This window comes from Anopheles coluzzii, chromosome 3, assembly GCF_943734685.1.
Source record: "Anopheles coluzzii chromosome 3, AcolN3, whole genome shotgun sequence".
NCBI classification, from domain to species: domain Eukaryota; kingdom Metazoa; phylum Arthropoda; class Insecta; order Diptera; family Culicidae; genus Anopheles; species Anopheles coluzzii.
Window position 1 is genome coordinate 14,452,973 of NC_064671.1, and position 16,959 is coordinate 14,469,931.

The window sequence follows — 16,959 nt, forward strand, 5'->3', positions numbered from 1 at the left end:
ACGGTGGATCTACGCCAGTGGACTTCGAGCGTTGGGCCAAAATGGGGCGGTAGCCAATTTGTTTGGCGTACTGTTGTCGCCAGGCGACAAAAAAGAAGCTTGTCAGGAAAAAAAAAACAACGAGTGAACCATTTCATCCATGCAATGCGATAAGCATCAACCAAACCGTGTGGACACATTGTGGCGCGCGGTATTGGCCTCATGAAGACGACGTCATTTTTAGTTGTTCTTACCACATTTCCTTGTGTTTGTGTGTACCCATCTGAAGGGTCATTAGTTTTTAGGCTTTTCGGGTTCGGGGTCTAACCGTGTCCGCCCCGAATAGCGTTCTTCGATGGGCACGATGGGGTCTCAGTCGAGATGATGGTTTTGATTATTTCATTTCGCCTTCAATTTATTGCTCCCGTTGATGAGTTACAAGACAAATTCGCTGAACATGGAGTGAATTTTATGATGCCTGTCGGTATGTTTTGTTTGTACCTTCTTTTTTTTAGGAAGAAAACAAGGAAGAGGAAGAAATAGAAAATAAAACAAAAAACATGACCGAAAACAACTGTCTGTTAATGTGCAACACAAACACGGGACGGTTTGCTGTTACAAGGGAAATGTTACTTGTTTTCCAGTTCTTGTTTTGCTCGGCGAGTTCTGTTGTATTTCATTTCCATTTTTTAAACTTAATTTAAAAAAAACAGGGGGTTTTTACGGTTGTAGAATTAATAAAGTACATAACCAACGTGAAAATTAACTCACTAAAAGTACCTTCGAATGAAGGTATAAATTGAATAATGAATTATTAAATTAGACCGTCTTGGTGATCGTTTTCCTTTGCACTTTATTTGAGTTTTTTCGGGAATGCTTGGCTACGAGGAACGCTGTATCAAACGCACAATGTAAAAACATTAAACTATTCTTTTAAGTTTTGATCATGTTTCTTTATCATCTTAACTCTCCTATGAATGGTTTTTGTATTATTTTATTTTTTTTCTTTTTTAACTGAAATCAATTTATTCTCACTAGTTAATTTGGCCCGGTTACAGGGCAATGCAAGATAATTTCTGAGGTATTTAATAAGCTTAGGTTATATGCGATTTTTAAAGACAACGGATTTTTAAATTCCATGCGATTTTTAACTCCGTGGGACACATTAGGAGAAACTGAATCAGAACAGATAGCGATCCTGGGACAGATTCCAAATCCATGTCGATTCTAAAACCTACTCTGGCCCTGGAATTGATGCTGACACCATACCGGTCATGGAATTGATCCCGATCTGATATACCGCGCCTGGAATTGATCTTCACTCTATACTGGTCCTGGTACTGAACCCAAAGCTGCACCGGCCTTGGAATTGATTCTGAATCCATACCAGAACACTCAACCCATATTGGTCTTGGAACTGATCCTGGTCCCATTCAAATCTACCCCTAAAATAAGATTATTGCTTGTAGTAACTGTTCGTATTGAGCGTTTAACTAAAAAGTATTCCAACTAAATAGCGTTGAACTATTGAATTCTGACAGTAACTTGTATCATTCGTCTCCATCAACTCTCAAAACACTCAAAACTAAGCGCCGTTGCATTTTCCATAACCGATGTGGTTACCATTCTATGGATGTAAACTCAATCGTTGGAAAGTAACGCTGATCAGCCTTTGCTAGAATTTTATTATAGAGATGATGAAGTCCACAGTTATGAACTTATTCATTTATCTACTTATGTCCTATATTGTAATAACTATTCTAGGTTTAATTAGAATGAATTGATTTTCTTCATTTTTTGTGTTTAACGATCTTGTTGGGTTTACATTCGTTTGATGAGTTTCTTGTGGCATCTTTAGTAAGTAATTTATCTGATCTATTATTCATAATTTATGATTGTTTTGTTTGCTTATATACTTTATGGCAAATATTAAATCATTCCATTATATTGGTCTGTTACAGCTTGATTTAATTAAATTTTAATGTTTGGAATAATAGAATACTGGTACGAATTTATTACACTCTTCGAGGTGCATTTTTTACTACCGTTCCTCCCGCATTTGCCTGCCCGCATCCCGTGGGCGTATCACATTACGGCACCACCTTCACCCGGTACTGTCCTTACGCTTACAAGACTAATTGCGACACCGTTTTACGACGCCAGCCGCGTGCTGCATCCTTTCGGTCGATGTGTTTTTCCCTTCGCTTGACGAGGGAGTGCCACGAGTTTACGAGTTTGAATTGGCGATCATCAGCCAGCCAGCAGGGTCCGGCTTAATCGAAGGTGTTGAGGACGCAGTAATAGATGGTCTGGTCGGTCTTGTCAGTTTCTATTAAACCGGTAGCGAACGTACACTTTTCCACCCGTGTCCGAAATGGGTGTTATGGGCGTATCGTCACCTTATGGCAAGTACGGTGTACGTTTGCAGTTGCATTCAAGTGTCAACGGGTTGTGCGGCGATCGATCCGGAAATGGTCAGTCGTAACAGTTAATGGGCTACTAGAGGGCTCGTGTGTGAATCGGGAGGACATTTTCCGCCCATCACGCGATTATTCACACAGCTGGAAGCGATTGGAAAATTGGCACATATGGTGAGGGCGATATAGGCGCTGGAAATGTGCAAAACGAGTCGATTGTAGATCATGTCTACAATGATGATCGTTCGTGCTGCTACATAGCTACAGCTCAGCATGGGCCAATCTTATTTTATTTTCATTACGATATCCACGTGCCTCCTCTCCCTGTTGGTGTAAGTGCATCTGCAATGCATGCATCTGTAAAAATGTGGCGCTGTGTTGTTCTTGCATCAGATGGTGATTGTAATACGAATGGATCTTATTATTCAAAAACATTCGAGCGAACAGCCGTACCAAACCCCGTGTAAATGTCTGCCGAGGGGATGGGAAGATTTGTATGCTTTCTTGTTTTTATAGCGTGTATTAAACTGTCCATTTCAATTCACCCGATACCAAATCCATTCGTTCGATCCATCGCGTTCGATCATATGTCGGCTTGCCCGATTCGGTTCAAAGTTGTTATTATCCCGGTCCGGGTTGTTGAGGTCCGTAAATCAACCTTCAACGAGGCGAGATGGTGGTGTGTTGTTCGACCTTTTCTGTTCCTTTTCTACCGGTTCCCGAAGGTTTTGATGATTTTTGGCCGGTCTTAAGGCGTTCCACGCCTTCCTAAAGGTGATTGTGGAAGCCGGTGGGGAAAGATGATGAGTCTCAAGACCTCCTCCTTTCATCCTCCAGAATGTAATGACATTCTTTGTGATTTAATCATTTACTTTTCATATTTTGAAAAGAATGATGTGTGCGTACATCATCCACCAAGGTACAGTCTCGTCGATATGACGACCTCCTCATGGGAAAGTCAGTGAAACGTTACGCGCAATAATAGGGCGAGTATAAATGATCCCGATTTGTGAAGATCCTTTTTTTTATTCTTACTTTTGTGTATGTGTATCTATTCCCAGCAGCTTTACGCCTTGCGATAATCGTGGGTCAAAGGTGAGATGCGTTCAGGTAGTTAAACCCCATGCGAAAGGAAGCTCGCACACACACCTTGCGTGCCCTAACCCTCAACGGTAGGCAATGCGCCAACATCAAACGGTTTGTTTTGGCAAGAAGAAGCGGAATAGGACGTTGGTGACACGGTCGAGCCACACAAGAGAGTGGCTCTCTTCGTACCTGAGATGTCAGTGATAGTGTGGATACGGAAGGGCATTTTTTTTTTTATCTGGCATATGACACCGGAATCCGGACGATCACGCTGCAGACAAGGGACAATATTTGACCATGGTAAACATTTCAACCGTTACACACCTAGATTAGACGAACTAATTTATATGATGGTACAAGTGACTTGACACATTCAGTGTAGGAGGATCATAGTTTCTATCATGCGCACGCAGTGCGAAGGTTCGGAGTAGATTATAAATTTGAACGATGTCTTGTTTGGCACAGATGACACAACAAAATGAATAAATTGTTAAGTGGAATTATTATGGGCTGGAAACTACCCACAGATAAAGATATTAAATATTAAACTGTGAATACATAGCTATATCGTTCAAAAACAATTCCTCTAGCATTGAAAGCATAAGTTTATTAGGTTCTAAAATTAAAAAAAAAAACTGCATTCAATCCTATGGATCTTGTGCATTGTACAATTGTGTGCTTATTTTATGAATGGTACTCACAAGGTGCAGGAACTCAGCGATAAATAAAAACAACTGATTACAAACAGAAAGTGCAGGCATGTCAAACCTCACACCGCTCGATTCTTTTTAGATATTTTTGTAATTATTATTATTAGCGTTTGAATTAAAAAAAAACTTTTATATGACCATAGCTAAGACAGATAATTGTTTTTCATAAACTTTCCTTGAAAGGTAATGATTTAAGCTTACCTGCCAAAAAATGAATCTACGACCTTGCGAGCTGCCTTCCGTTATTTTTCCGGAATTTTCGCTACGTTGGATGTAGACATTCGTGTAGGCATGTTTTTTGTTATGTTCTATCTTCGATTTTTATCAATTTTACCTCAGTTTTCGCGACAAAATTGTTTGAGTATATCTTTTACATCATGGTTGGTGCAGAAATTTTCGATGGGACGTAGCTGAGGAATGTTGAACCGGTTCGCTAACGTCACATCGAGATTCAACCGCTCTATCTCTTAAAATAATCGCTTTGAGTTTGAGGCGTGTAGCTCCAATACCAGTGGATGCAATACCCGCTTCCTCACATGTATGTTTATGTTTCCTTTTTATTTTTTCACTGTTTGGCTTTTTGACTGCACTGATGTAGCCACTTTTCCCTCGGTCTTCAGCCTTCTTTGGAGTTTCATGTCGCTGAGGGTCGTCGGCCATTAGAATCCGGGCTTTCTATTGATGCACTGATTCTTGTTTAATAGTGTCAAGATGTTGTAGATGCCGGAACTAACTTATCTCACATCCACAAACTGCCACACGATGTTCGTTTTCGTCGTGGAAGTTGCGCCACTGTTTTGGCCATCACGGTTAAAGTTCGACAAATAGAGTCAGTTTGAAAATGAAAACAATCAATCTTTTCCCAAAATTGAAATCGATACATATTTTTGAAAGTATTTTATGGTACTGTGCAAGAAATATGTGCAATATAATGAATATTTACTCTCAGCAATACGGCAGAAGCCGTTCCCTCTAAATAAAAAAATGCTGTCAACAAGAGTTACAAATAATTGCTTCTCAGTTTCAATAACTCAATTTTCTTACGCATATTAATTATTGAAGGCTTTTAAACGAATTTGTAATTTATATACCAAACATGCGCTTTATGTTTGAAAAAAAAAATCGATTAGTCGTTATCCGATCCATCGTTAAGTGACAAACTGTTGCTGCGAACCATTTCGAACGTTTGACAGCCCTGGCCTTTGCCACCCATCAGCGCAGGCTAGAAAATGCAACGCAAGCTGCCGCCGATTCATTCGCTCGTTCATTCTCGTGCGTGAAGTCTAGCGGTGAACACGCGTGTGCATGCGCTCGTACATCGTTTACAAAAACAGCCGGGCCAGAGACAACGGCGATCCTTCTGGGGGCCGCCGCGTGAGGACCTGCGGTGTATTTTGTTGTGTATTTGGTTCGATCGATCCGCTCTAGCACCATCCGGACTATGGCACTAATGCCTACCAGTTAGTGGAGTGATTGGAAAGATAGATCGATCCGCGACCCATCGCCGGTTTAGGCCTTCGTGTTGCGGTAATCGGGATCGGTGAGCAACGGTGTGTTTTTATTTTGATTGCGTTCACAATCTATCAACGAGCGAGAGAGCGCGAGCGCGTGTGTGTTTGTGTGATTTTAGTTCAAATTTCGAAGCTGCCAAGAGCGGTGCGCAATCGTGAGGCCTACGCCGTTCGGGGAGCAGCGGAAGGCACGAGTAGAGCAGCACTAGATTACGGAGCAGTGATTAACTTAATTTCAACTCATTTTATGGTCATCATACACGTATGTCCTAGGAGTGTGTAGAAACTGCGCAATCTCGAACCGAAACCGGAAAGGAATTAACCGGGGGGAAAAAAGAACCAAAACCAACCCCCGTACCCCGAATGTTGTGCCGATAGTTTCCAGCTGTCTGTGTGGTGGATGGCAGCAAGAAGTGAAGCGACTAAGTGAAGCCACGGACTAATCGGTGGAGTGTACCGATCGTGTGGTGCACGATCGCGTAAAAACAAACCAGATCACCAGCTACAGTCAAGGCAACGGTTTGCCGATGCCCGAGCGCACTGCCGCGGTCGAGATAAGTTATTTCGGCGCCTTAAATTGGACCCCGGGAAACATTTTGTTAATTAATTAATACCATTCGCTCCGCCGCAGTCGTCGCCGCTGTGTCCTAATCGGCAATTGGAGTGGTTTGTGCCGAGTGTTCCGAGTTCCGAGGGGAAAAAACGCTCCCCGAAAGCCGCCAACTGAGCTCTGTCCAGCGCTTCACAATTACAGCACGCAGTGAGAAACAAACGAAATCTTGCTGTAACGATTTAAATTGATTTGAATGCTGCCAGTGTTCCCTCGCACGGTCGCGAAAGTAGCGCTGGGGATTGTATTTAATACCTAATTTCCGTTAATCTTGCAATTGCTGCTGCTGCTGCAGCTAATATACTTAGCCGAACCCGGACCGCGCGGACCAATTGCTTGTTCCGGTTGGTGTGGAATTGTAGAATCACTTTTGACAATTGTGACAGCAGACGAGTGGCCTTAGTAGTGGTTGCGAGTTGCGATTCCAGTCTCTGTGCAAGTGGAACCGCGAGTGAGTGTGATTATTGTCTGCTCCGTTCGCTAGCCAAGTATCATCCCCCTTCAGTGATGTCCCGGTGAGCAATCAAAACATAGCAACCTCCACCACCCGCCCCTTGTGGTATGATCAGTTTATTGGCACAATCACAACAGTGGCCCCTGCGGTGCAACGTTTCACAGCCGCCGCCGCGGCCTGCTCGTCCAAACGCGTTGGAAAGTTGTCAACTGTCAATTTGAGTCCAACACAGTAGTGTGGGGATCTAGAGAGGGAAAGAGATCGCCCGCATTAAAGTGTGCTGTGCGTGGTGTTTATGTTAGTTTGCAATTTAGAGAAAAAAAAGTGTCTCCAGCCGCTGCCAAAAGGGAAGTGTTGTTTGATTGTGCAGATTGTTGCCACCGAGCGGTGCACTGATGTCCCACATTTAGGAGAGGTGTTTGTGGCTTAGTGCGTCGTACCCTTTTCGTGTTCCCGCTGTGGTCCCGTGATAAGGAAGATTTGTGTGCAGTGTGTCCTACGAGGTTTGAAAGTGCGATCTGCGTAGTAGACTACAGCGTGAGCAAATTGGAAAAGAGCGCACAGATGCTGAAGTCACATCTCTGTCGAAACTGTCCAACTCCCGTGACGTCATCCACAGCTATTCAGAAGAAATGGTCTGTTAAACGGATCTTCAGCAAAACAGTGATCAGTTCTTGAATTAAAGCAAGTAGAACAAGCGCGCTTACTGCCAAAAGACACAACACCCCTCAACACAATCGTTTGGATCAAGTGTTGTGCCCCTGGAACGCCGAAGATGGCGGACGTCGAGTCGCAGAAGATATGCGGCAAAACCAAATCCAGGATCACGGTGCCCGTAGCTGTTGACGGATTGATACTGGTGCTAGGTAAATTGGTTTCATCTTTATTTGGATCACTCTCTGCAATACACCTATTTTTTCATTCCCGAACGGGGCTATCTACATCAGCGGGTCGCTCTGGTTCTGTTTACTCTCCCGATTCCCGGTTCTGCCGGGGTCTATTACGGTGAGGTCTGTCATCGATTACTCGATCTGATAAGGAATCACATACCTTTACCAGACATTGGTCGGAAATGTTGACGGCATTAACTTCCGATTGCTAGCTGTCGAAAAGGTTTCGAGTGGACCTTCCGATCCGATGTTAAGCTCATTGAATGGGGCGTGAAGAAAAAACGCGTGAAAATTCGTTCGCTTCCGCCAGACCGGTCGTGTACATCAAGTCCAGATCTAATCTCATCTGTTCCGGTGAAGTGGTAACCGTGCGTTTTAAATATATTCCGCATATACCAAGGTTCAGTGCAAGCAGTGGAAAAAAGACGTCCATTAAAATGATAAAGTTGTCATGGTTAGTGACCAAACAGGAAAGCAATGTTGCTGGTGCGTATAGTGCAGATAGTGGCCAATTTGTGGGATCAAAATTGAATTGGAATTCGTTTTTTAGAACATTCTTGATGGTTTTTCTATGTTTGTAACAGGAAAGTAAGAATTCAAGGACATTAATTTTAGTACCAAAATATATTTCCCTGGACTTTTTTTGGTAGTTTTATCAAGTACATTTGCATTAGAACCATCTTCTCCAGACATGATTTCTTGTGCTGACAAACCTTCACGCCGTAGTAACTATTCTCTTAAGCTCGGACCGCCCGGATCGCTCCGAACGTTCAAGAGTCTCAGAAAGGAACGCATACATGTGCGCGTGTAAATGAATAATCTTATCAATGACACTTTTTTTTTCTCGGACGTCTTCTGACTCTGGCTTTTCCAAAAATAAAGACCATCATACGTGACAACGTGAATCACATGCTCGGGATCATCGAAGGGGCTGTTTTTGGATCGTCCCTCTGCCCAGTGTTTTCGGTTCCCGAATTCCCGGAGCGATTATTTCCAACTCCAACAACGTCTTGCGGTTCATGGACCCAAGAGGAGATCAATAAATTGTAACATCCCAAAACAGCGTCAATCGGTGCCAGCTGACAGCTTGCTGTCAGCAGACTCATTTGTAAAGCGATTACATCCATCTCGCCTTCCGATCCGATATGATGGAGCCAGTACACTTCCAAAAGTGGCCCGAATGGATGGTATGGACAATTTGTTGTGGTTACTTCAAATCGCGACGACTCGAAGCTTTCGATTGATATGTGAAACGTGACGATGGAGACATTGTTTTAAGCAGGGGAAAGCAACTTTTTTGGAGACAAAAATCGTCAAGCTTTTAGTATCGCATCCAGCCATATCCACCAGGGACACTGGACACCGGTTTCGTAATAGTTGGGCGTTGTACTTTTTTTTTGCGTGCTTCCAAACAACAAGAACACAACAACCCCCGACCCAAGACAACTACTATCGCACGCACGCGCACACATAATGCCTATTACGTTGACGCACAGTGTTGTTGTCGCCGTTCGTTCGCTTACTTACTGCAGGGATCTTCTTTCTACTGGCCGGGGGCCGTGTGTGTGTGTCTCCTGGTACGCGCACTGCTTATCATCATGGAACGTTTTGTCGTCCGTGGACATTCTCGCGAGGTCTTCTTCTCCACCATTACCATTATCTGATACTGCCCTGCTTTTGACCGTCAGCAGCAGCAGCAACAGCGGAGTCATTCCTTGTTTTTTGATGGATGATGATACCCGCCGCTCGTTGTGTTTTCGATGTTCCAGTGTTTCCAGGGTGTGCTGCTAGCAAAAACCGCATTGCAAATCTACAGCAACTCTTTATTATTTCCCTCAGCATTGGATCTGATCCGTGTTATTGTTGTTGTTGTTGTCGGCGTCAAGAATTAAGACCATTGGACACAACCACCAAAAAATCGGCCACTCTCGCTGTTGCTTTGGCAGTTTGGTCATGTAGTTGCTAATTTTTATGACATTTGAATCGTCGTTAAACGATCTTGCCTGCGCAGTACATTCGTGCTGTGGTCGAGTTTTTTTCTCTCTCTCTCTCGTTCGTATACCCAGTGTGTATCGTGAAACCAATCTGTACAATTTTTACGATACCGATCGAACAAGCGAAGTTTTCACGTCGCTTTGCTGGTACCATTGTGGTACATCGTAAAATTCCTCCGCAGGAGCGCGCGAGCAGCATCATCGCTCGTCCCTACAAGGTACCGCTTTTTTTGGGGGGTAAAATATTTTGCCAAAATTCTGGTTCGGTGTGTGGTGTGCCGGAAGCCAAAAAACGGCTTTTTTTGGAAAACGGCGAACGTGTCGCTCCGTTTGACGTATTGCGCCGTTTTATTGTATCGTTGTGTCCCTCTGTCCTTGCTAATTCGTGCTTTCTCTCTCTCCCGTTAAAGATGTCGGGCAATCAGTCGCATTTAGGCACATCTTCGCGATCCTCGGAAGCCTCAGGGCCCTCGGGAGGTTGCTATTGTTTGGCTGTTTTTTTATGACATTTTATATCCCCAAGGCTTTCGGTGTTAGGCACCGCTTTGTATGGACACCGCGTGCATAAAAATCACCTGGAAGAAGGGATACGTGTTTTTTGGCCCGTGTGTGTGCTTCTTTATTTTATTGCTAAATGATTTAGTAGTTGTAGACACCCTTTTTCGGTGGGATAGTCGATCGACGCTGCACATAGGGAGGGTGAACAAAAATCGAACCCGATTGGGAAAAAGTCATGTTTTGGAGTTTTTTGTTGTTATTCTATGCTAGCCATTCCTTCCTTCCTGCATCCAACAGCCGTCAGCGGAGCGGTTTTTGTTTCATTTTTTATTATTGAATCGCAGGCAGTTGTGTTTTGTTTATGACACACACGCACACCCGTTGTTCCATCATGATCCGAAGGGTTTATATTCTTTCTGTTTCATAGAACTGAACTATCGCGGCATCGCCGCGAAAAGAAGATCGGTTTTCCCTTTTCGGAGGTTGGGCGGGATTTTTAAGGTATTTGTATGTGTGTGTGTGTGTGTGTGGCGCAGTAGGGTACATATTTTACTTCACATTTTAACTGCCTCTGGTATTTTGAGACTGCCTGTCCTGCCTGTCCTGTATGTGTTTAGATTTGACTATTTTTATTTTATTTCAAACATCCCGCGGTCAGATTCCGTTTTGCAACTTTTATGACTTTATGAGCTTGAAATATATATGTATAATGTTACATACTACCAGCCCTCACACGTGTATATGAGTGTGGTGTAAATCAACGGTCGTCTCCCCGTGTCGAGTTGGTGTGTTTGGTGTGGTCTCAAACTCACCGATCGACAGAGGCGATCATATTTTATTCTGCCTGGGGTGTTGTTTTTGTTTTGTGTAAAATGCGTCTTTTCACACAGAACAGCTACCTTACGGTATGCTGCGTCCGGTGGAAGTTGAAGTTTTCTTTTTCCCGCTTTTGCCATGGGAAAATGGGGCGATCGCGAACGATCGACTTTGGGCTGTCTCTTCCCGAACGGTTTTTTACCTCTTCTCAAAGCAGATGATTTCATGGGGCTGGTAAATTCAACGGTCTCCTCTTCCGACTCTGTGGCCGATCTTTTCGGCTAATATCAATCTTACCCACGCTCTTCTCCCCGCGCTTGCACTCGGTGCAGTTACTGGTCAGACCACAGCACGAAAAAATAAGATAAAAATTGGGATGGTCAAGACGTGTTAGCAAATCATCGTTGCTCGCTTCAGAAGTGTTAGAAACAGCATGTGACTGCATGTTGTCGATCGCTATCTATGCTAATCCTTCCGTGTCGCTCCTTTTCTCGCTGAAGACGTAACAACACTTGCAAACGGTTGAGCGATACGCCCACCGACTGTTAATCGGTCATTTATATTTTCTCACTATTTCAAAAATACAAAACAAAAACACAGCTCTTGAACCGCACTAAAGCGGGAAGTAAAAATATTATAAAATATCGCGCCATGCAGCAGCTTAGGTTCTCCGCCGCTTGAAGAACATTTTGCAACAACGGTCCCAACGAACCCACACCACGCGCTCGTCCCTAATGCTTATCCATTTATCTTTTGCGCATTTTGCGCGGCGCCCGAAGCCGCGTAATAGTAAAACGCGCTACAAAACACAGCGCGCATCCACACTCGGATCGTCGGGTTTACTTCAAAGCCGCGATGCCGATACCATCGAAACACGGGGCGGTTTGGCTTCGACTGCTGCCCACATGTTTGGTGGACCTTCGGTGGATTATTCAAGTTCCTAGGCCACCTGGAGGTTTTTTTGCTTTTTATTTTGTTTTCCGAAAGTGCGTGGAAGTAGCGCAATTGGGCTTAGCTAATTGTCCATGGCCCGTGACATCGTGCTACAACACAGTGGAGTGAATTCATTCTCGATGCAAGCTCTCTAGGTACAGCAGGCACGCAATTGTATTACGCTTTTTGTTAGTTTTGTTTTTAGCAAACACATACACGCACACACGTTGCCGGTGCGCAGCACGTTGGAAATGAATGGCAAACCTTGGTCTTATCGTAGACGCGTGAGGAGCTTGTGGTTAGGATAAGGGTTCGTATTGGTGTTTTTTGGCAAACCCTTGAGTGTAAAAAAAGAGATATCAGTTATGTCCTTTTTATTTACTTGTTCTTGTTCGTTACTTATTCATTTTAGTTTAAATTTTAATGAACATTTAAGTCATTTCTCTCTCTATATAGTTGTCCTACTCACAAAAGAGCATGATCGGGTGACTTAGGTCATATTTGGAATTAGTACGACTTGCAGACTCATCTCGTAAAGATATCAGGACAATTCTGAAGATCTAAATGAAGACAAGATCATTAATTCAACAGCATCCAATCAATTTTCTTTTATTCTACATGGTTATAAAATGTATTATCCTTGCCTTTGGGTTGCATGTATCGATACGTATCTTTTAGTATAGAAGTCTTTTAGAATGGCATTATTGGAATGAGTTTCTTCAAGGTATCAGAAGGCTTTAAAATGATCAATCAGCACTCAAAACACATTGGAATGCAGATTAATAGGAATTGGTCGATCGTCGATTTGCTATTGCAAAGCCATTTGTCGTACAGGCTTTCTGTTACACAACTTACCCAGTTTTTATTATAATTATTAAAAGAAAGCTGTTAAAATCTTCTGGTAATTGATTTATCATCGAAAAATTCTGATCGAGCAATGAACAATAATGATGATCGAGCCATGGAGTGAACCCATATATCAAGCTTCCCCTACTCGCATAAGTATCACAAATAAATCCATTATCTTTCTCCCGATGACACCGTGTTACGTATTGTCATTGATTGATTTATGCTTGTAAGTGTGGAATCACAAAGAAAAAGCTTCTTCCCCGACGAGATCGTCAGTATACGTTGTATTAGATTTGCAAGGATCATGGAGCAACAACGGAAGTCACAAAGGTTTGAAGTTGAATTGAGTTGAATTTTAGCCAGCATTGTAGATCGCTAACTCAACTCAAGACAACGGCATAAAACCGTTGGTGGTTCAAACCTGACAAACAAAACCAATACCAGTCCTTGACAGTCAACTTCACTTATTGTCTTTAGGATGACAAAGCGCAATTTGTTTTTAAATTACATATTCTTTATTGCTAACCTTGCCATCAAGATATGGCTATTTTGATGACTTGCCATCTTTCAATCAAATCTCCCAAAGATGGCACAAATTTAGCCAATGATTCTGCAACTTTCCGCCAGCTACGGCTTTTCTTCTACTACTGCTCTACACAGACAAACCATTGAAGGGTTTACAGCTGAATGAAACAAAGCGTGAACACTGTGTGCTGTTTTTTTTTTCTCGCACCCATTTACACCGCTTTTGTTTACACTGCTACGGTAGGGAGCCCTCCCTGCAGTTCTTACGCAAACGTAGCTTACATTTCTTCTACGGTCCAAACAAACCCGGGCAAGGAACGTACGAAATGCAAAAACGACCCTCCTCAGAACTCGCCAAACGAATGTTCTTGTCCCGCGGGCGGTAGCTGTGTGTTACTGTATCGCCGTGGGTGACAGTCGGATGCGGCTATATCAACAACACCACAGAGTCTCAAGGTTCGGGGCGGTGGTGCAGTGTGTTTTGATGCAACTGTGTAACCTGAGAGTGGCAGTTTCGCGGATTGGCGATGCGAAGTTAAACAACCTCCCCTGGGATCGTGTCACCCGATCGCGCTCGGCCAAGGGAAAACTCTCATCCCACATCGAGCCTCTCTTGACCACTCTTTAAAGGGTGCAAAAACCGGCGACAAAAACTGCGAGCAAAACAAACCGACATAAATCTCGCGCAAAGGGAAAGCTCACCAAGTTTTGCACGGTTGGCAATTCCGTGCCGCTTCCGCTTTCATCTTTTCTAACCGGACCGGAGCTACGACTGTGTGTCACGAGGTGAAGAAACTCAATCTCGGCCCACAGCATCTTGCAGCACGCTGTTTACTCGTCGTCTTTCCCCTCTCATCGCGGTCCACTCAGAACGTTAATGATGCGTCTCAAATGCGTTTGTCATTGGCAGTTTGTGTGCAATTGCCTGTCCAGAGTTAGCCAGCCAGCCAGGCCGGACTGCGAGAGAGGATACAAATGGGTGTTTTTGCTTATCTGTTCGGTTCACTGAGCCCGGCGAGTCCCCCTACAAAGAGGAGTGTATTGCGCTGGTTTTGCACCAATCGGTGGTAATCACGATTTGTGTTGCTACATGAACCAGCGAAGAGGAATCCTAGATCCGATCCCTACACACAAGCATCTCGGTGCGGTGTGTGTGCACCCTTCGCGACGTTTCGTTTAGGCGAGACTGCAAGAAAATGTAATTTATGCACCCAGCGCAAGTCACGATGGTGCAGAGTTAAGCGCGACGAGGGACCTGTGACTTCTTTTGCAAAACGCCACTATCATGGAGGGAGAATTTTTCATACTTTCCGTTTCTGTTTTCGGAAGAAAAATGGCCTAACGCGGTGCGAGTGCGCGAGACCCTTTTGCCGCCAGATGAGTTATGGTATGGGGTTTTCCCTTTTAGAGACAGAAATGTTACCACGGAGGAAATCATTCGTTTCACCGATTTGGTATGCATGTAAAACGGAGAGAAGGTATAGCAAAATTGTCTGGTGCCCTTTTATTTGCAGCTCTCGCTGCAAGTCTGGCTGCATTACTGTGCAGTTTTATGCACCATCGTGCGCTATTGGTTAGAAAGCTTGGATGACTGTACTGTGTACTGTGTGTGACAGCAAAGGTGATGACTAATTGTTGGTCGTTGGTAGAGAGTTTATTTTAGCTGGCTTTGTTTCTTGCTATTTGAATGTATTTTTCTGTTTTCATTTTTATGATTTTCATGTTTTGTTATATTTTTGTTTGTAGTTAGTGATCGAGGGACATATAATCAAGTTGTGTAGATTTTGTTGTTGCAGACATTGCAGAAATTATTGAAAGGCATATGAAAGAGTATTTTGAATCTTGACATTACACAATTCTTAGTCTTGGAGTCTTACGACACAACATATGAAAGGACTGGTCATCGGATGGTATAAATAAGTCTCGTAAGTCTGCAAAATGCTGGAATGTTACAGCAACGAGAAGAAGGAGAAAAGAATCACAATTTCAGCAAATTTATTAGAATGTAAATGGCTAGCTTCCAATGTTCCCAAAACAGAAAATAATTATTTTTTGAAATTTAACTTTTATGCTCATGGAAAATTTTATGAACAATTTAAAGGGCCTCCACCGTCTTGTAAGCCATAAAACCCTTTCCCCTTTACGCGGAACCGTATAGGCAGCACATTGAACAGATTACCACATGTGAATGCTTTCAACCACGAGCGTAGATTGCTTTTCCCTGTTCCAATGGTTAATCGTAAAAAAACCCTTTTACCCCGCTTTCTAATCGGTGCTTGTGCTCATATCAAACCGCACTTGATAAGACGGTTTTATAACAATGTTCCTATGTTTGAACCTGCCAGATGATCCATCATTTAAGTGGAATGGAATTCAATTGGGTCGAAAATAGAACCCCTAACCATTCTGAGACGCATTAAATAGTGATTAGCCGAGACAAGCTTTTCCATGTATTTCCATTCCGGAACTGCCAAACAATAGTTCCCCGGTTTTCGAGGGACAGTACCAACCAACTCCCTAGACGGCAATGCAGCCTGCCGCCAAATAGCACCAATGCACTTTTCCTGTACCGATCCCGATGCGGCGGGGGATATGGAGATTTTACTGTCGGATTTGGCTTCAGCCCGGCTGTTGGGCCTCCGTCTCGGCTAATGGTATTGCGACACAGACACGGCCCCGCCTTCTTGCTGCACGGGACACGGTCATTAAGTGAAAACGGCTGGAACGGCGACGGCGGCGGTGCGCCGGCACTCACCCCCGAAGCGAAAGGGTTACGCCGCCGCTGCAAGGTCATAAACATGGGTTTTACTTTGAGGGCTTCATTCAAACATACACCGGCCAAGGCAATGGCCCGGGTTCCCGGTGCAGTTCCGATCCGGAGGGAGAAGCCTTCAACCGTACTGTTGCTGAAAATAGAAGAAAGCAAAGAGGCAGACCCCAAAACAAATGACAGACGTGTCAGCAATTCATCAATCAAGGCACATTGCGCGGATGGTGGTTTAGCGTGTGTTGGGTGTGTGACGTACAGTGGAAAGGAAAATGCACATTGCCACGTAATTACCGCGCCAGTCGGGGGTAGTGTGTGTGGCTGATGATGCACCATGCACTGGAGGTGAAACGCATTCCACGTGCGCGCGATCACACAACGATCCCTGGGAGACAACGACGATGACGAACCCTGGGCCTACCGACTAACATGCAGCAGGAATTCCTGGAACAAAGTAGAGTTTGTAGTCGCATGCCGTGGCATTTTCAAGACAGGAGCAACAATCCACATAAGTACATCTTCCCCACAGGAACCGGGTGAACATGCGGAGGCCATCTGGTGGGACTATCTGGGGTTGGAATGTGCGTTTTGTGTATCTTTCCTATTACAGAGCGAACCTAGACAGTGCGTCCGATCGATTGTTGTCGACGACATTCCGAGCGGGTCTAATTAGCTTGTTAAGGCATAGGTCCTAAATGGAACAAATGTCATTGTTCTGATTAGGATCAATGTCAGTGGTTCTTAACGATATTGACGCTGAGTCAATTGCGTGTATGCTAATGCTGGGTACTTTTATATTTTAGGTACAATTTTTTTAAAAAGACGATTACAATTTAATAAAATTGTTCACTAGATGCATTATGTATTAAAGCTGCAAATGTGCAAGCTATTTAATTAAGTTATTTTTAAATAATAACCTA

General features: G+C 43.7%; 1 protein-coding gene across 2 annotated transcripts in view; it reads left to right on the top strand.

The window, feature by feature from the left end:
* Positions 1 to 16,959, top strand: part of LOC120955693 (phospholipid phosphatase 2-like) — a 49,838-nt gene that overhangs the window by 6,647 nt on the left and 26,232 nt on the right. The window contains exon 1 of one of the 2 annotated variants that reach the window (XM_040376778.2): positions 5,447 to 7,633. The exons of the other annotated variant lie outside the window; for it this stretch is intronic. Within the exon in view, the coding sequence (XP_040232712.2) occupies positions 7,543 to 7,633 (91 nt within the window). The 5' untranslated portion in view covers positions 5,447 to 7,542. Of the gene's footprint in view, positions 1 to 5,446; positions 7,634 to 16,959 lie in introns of those variants that run through there. 2 annotated transcript variants of the gene reach the window in all.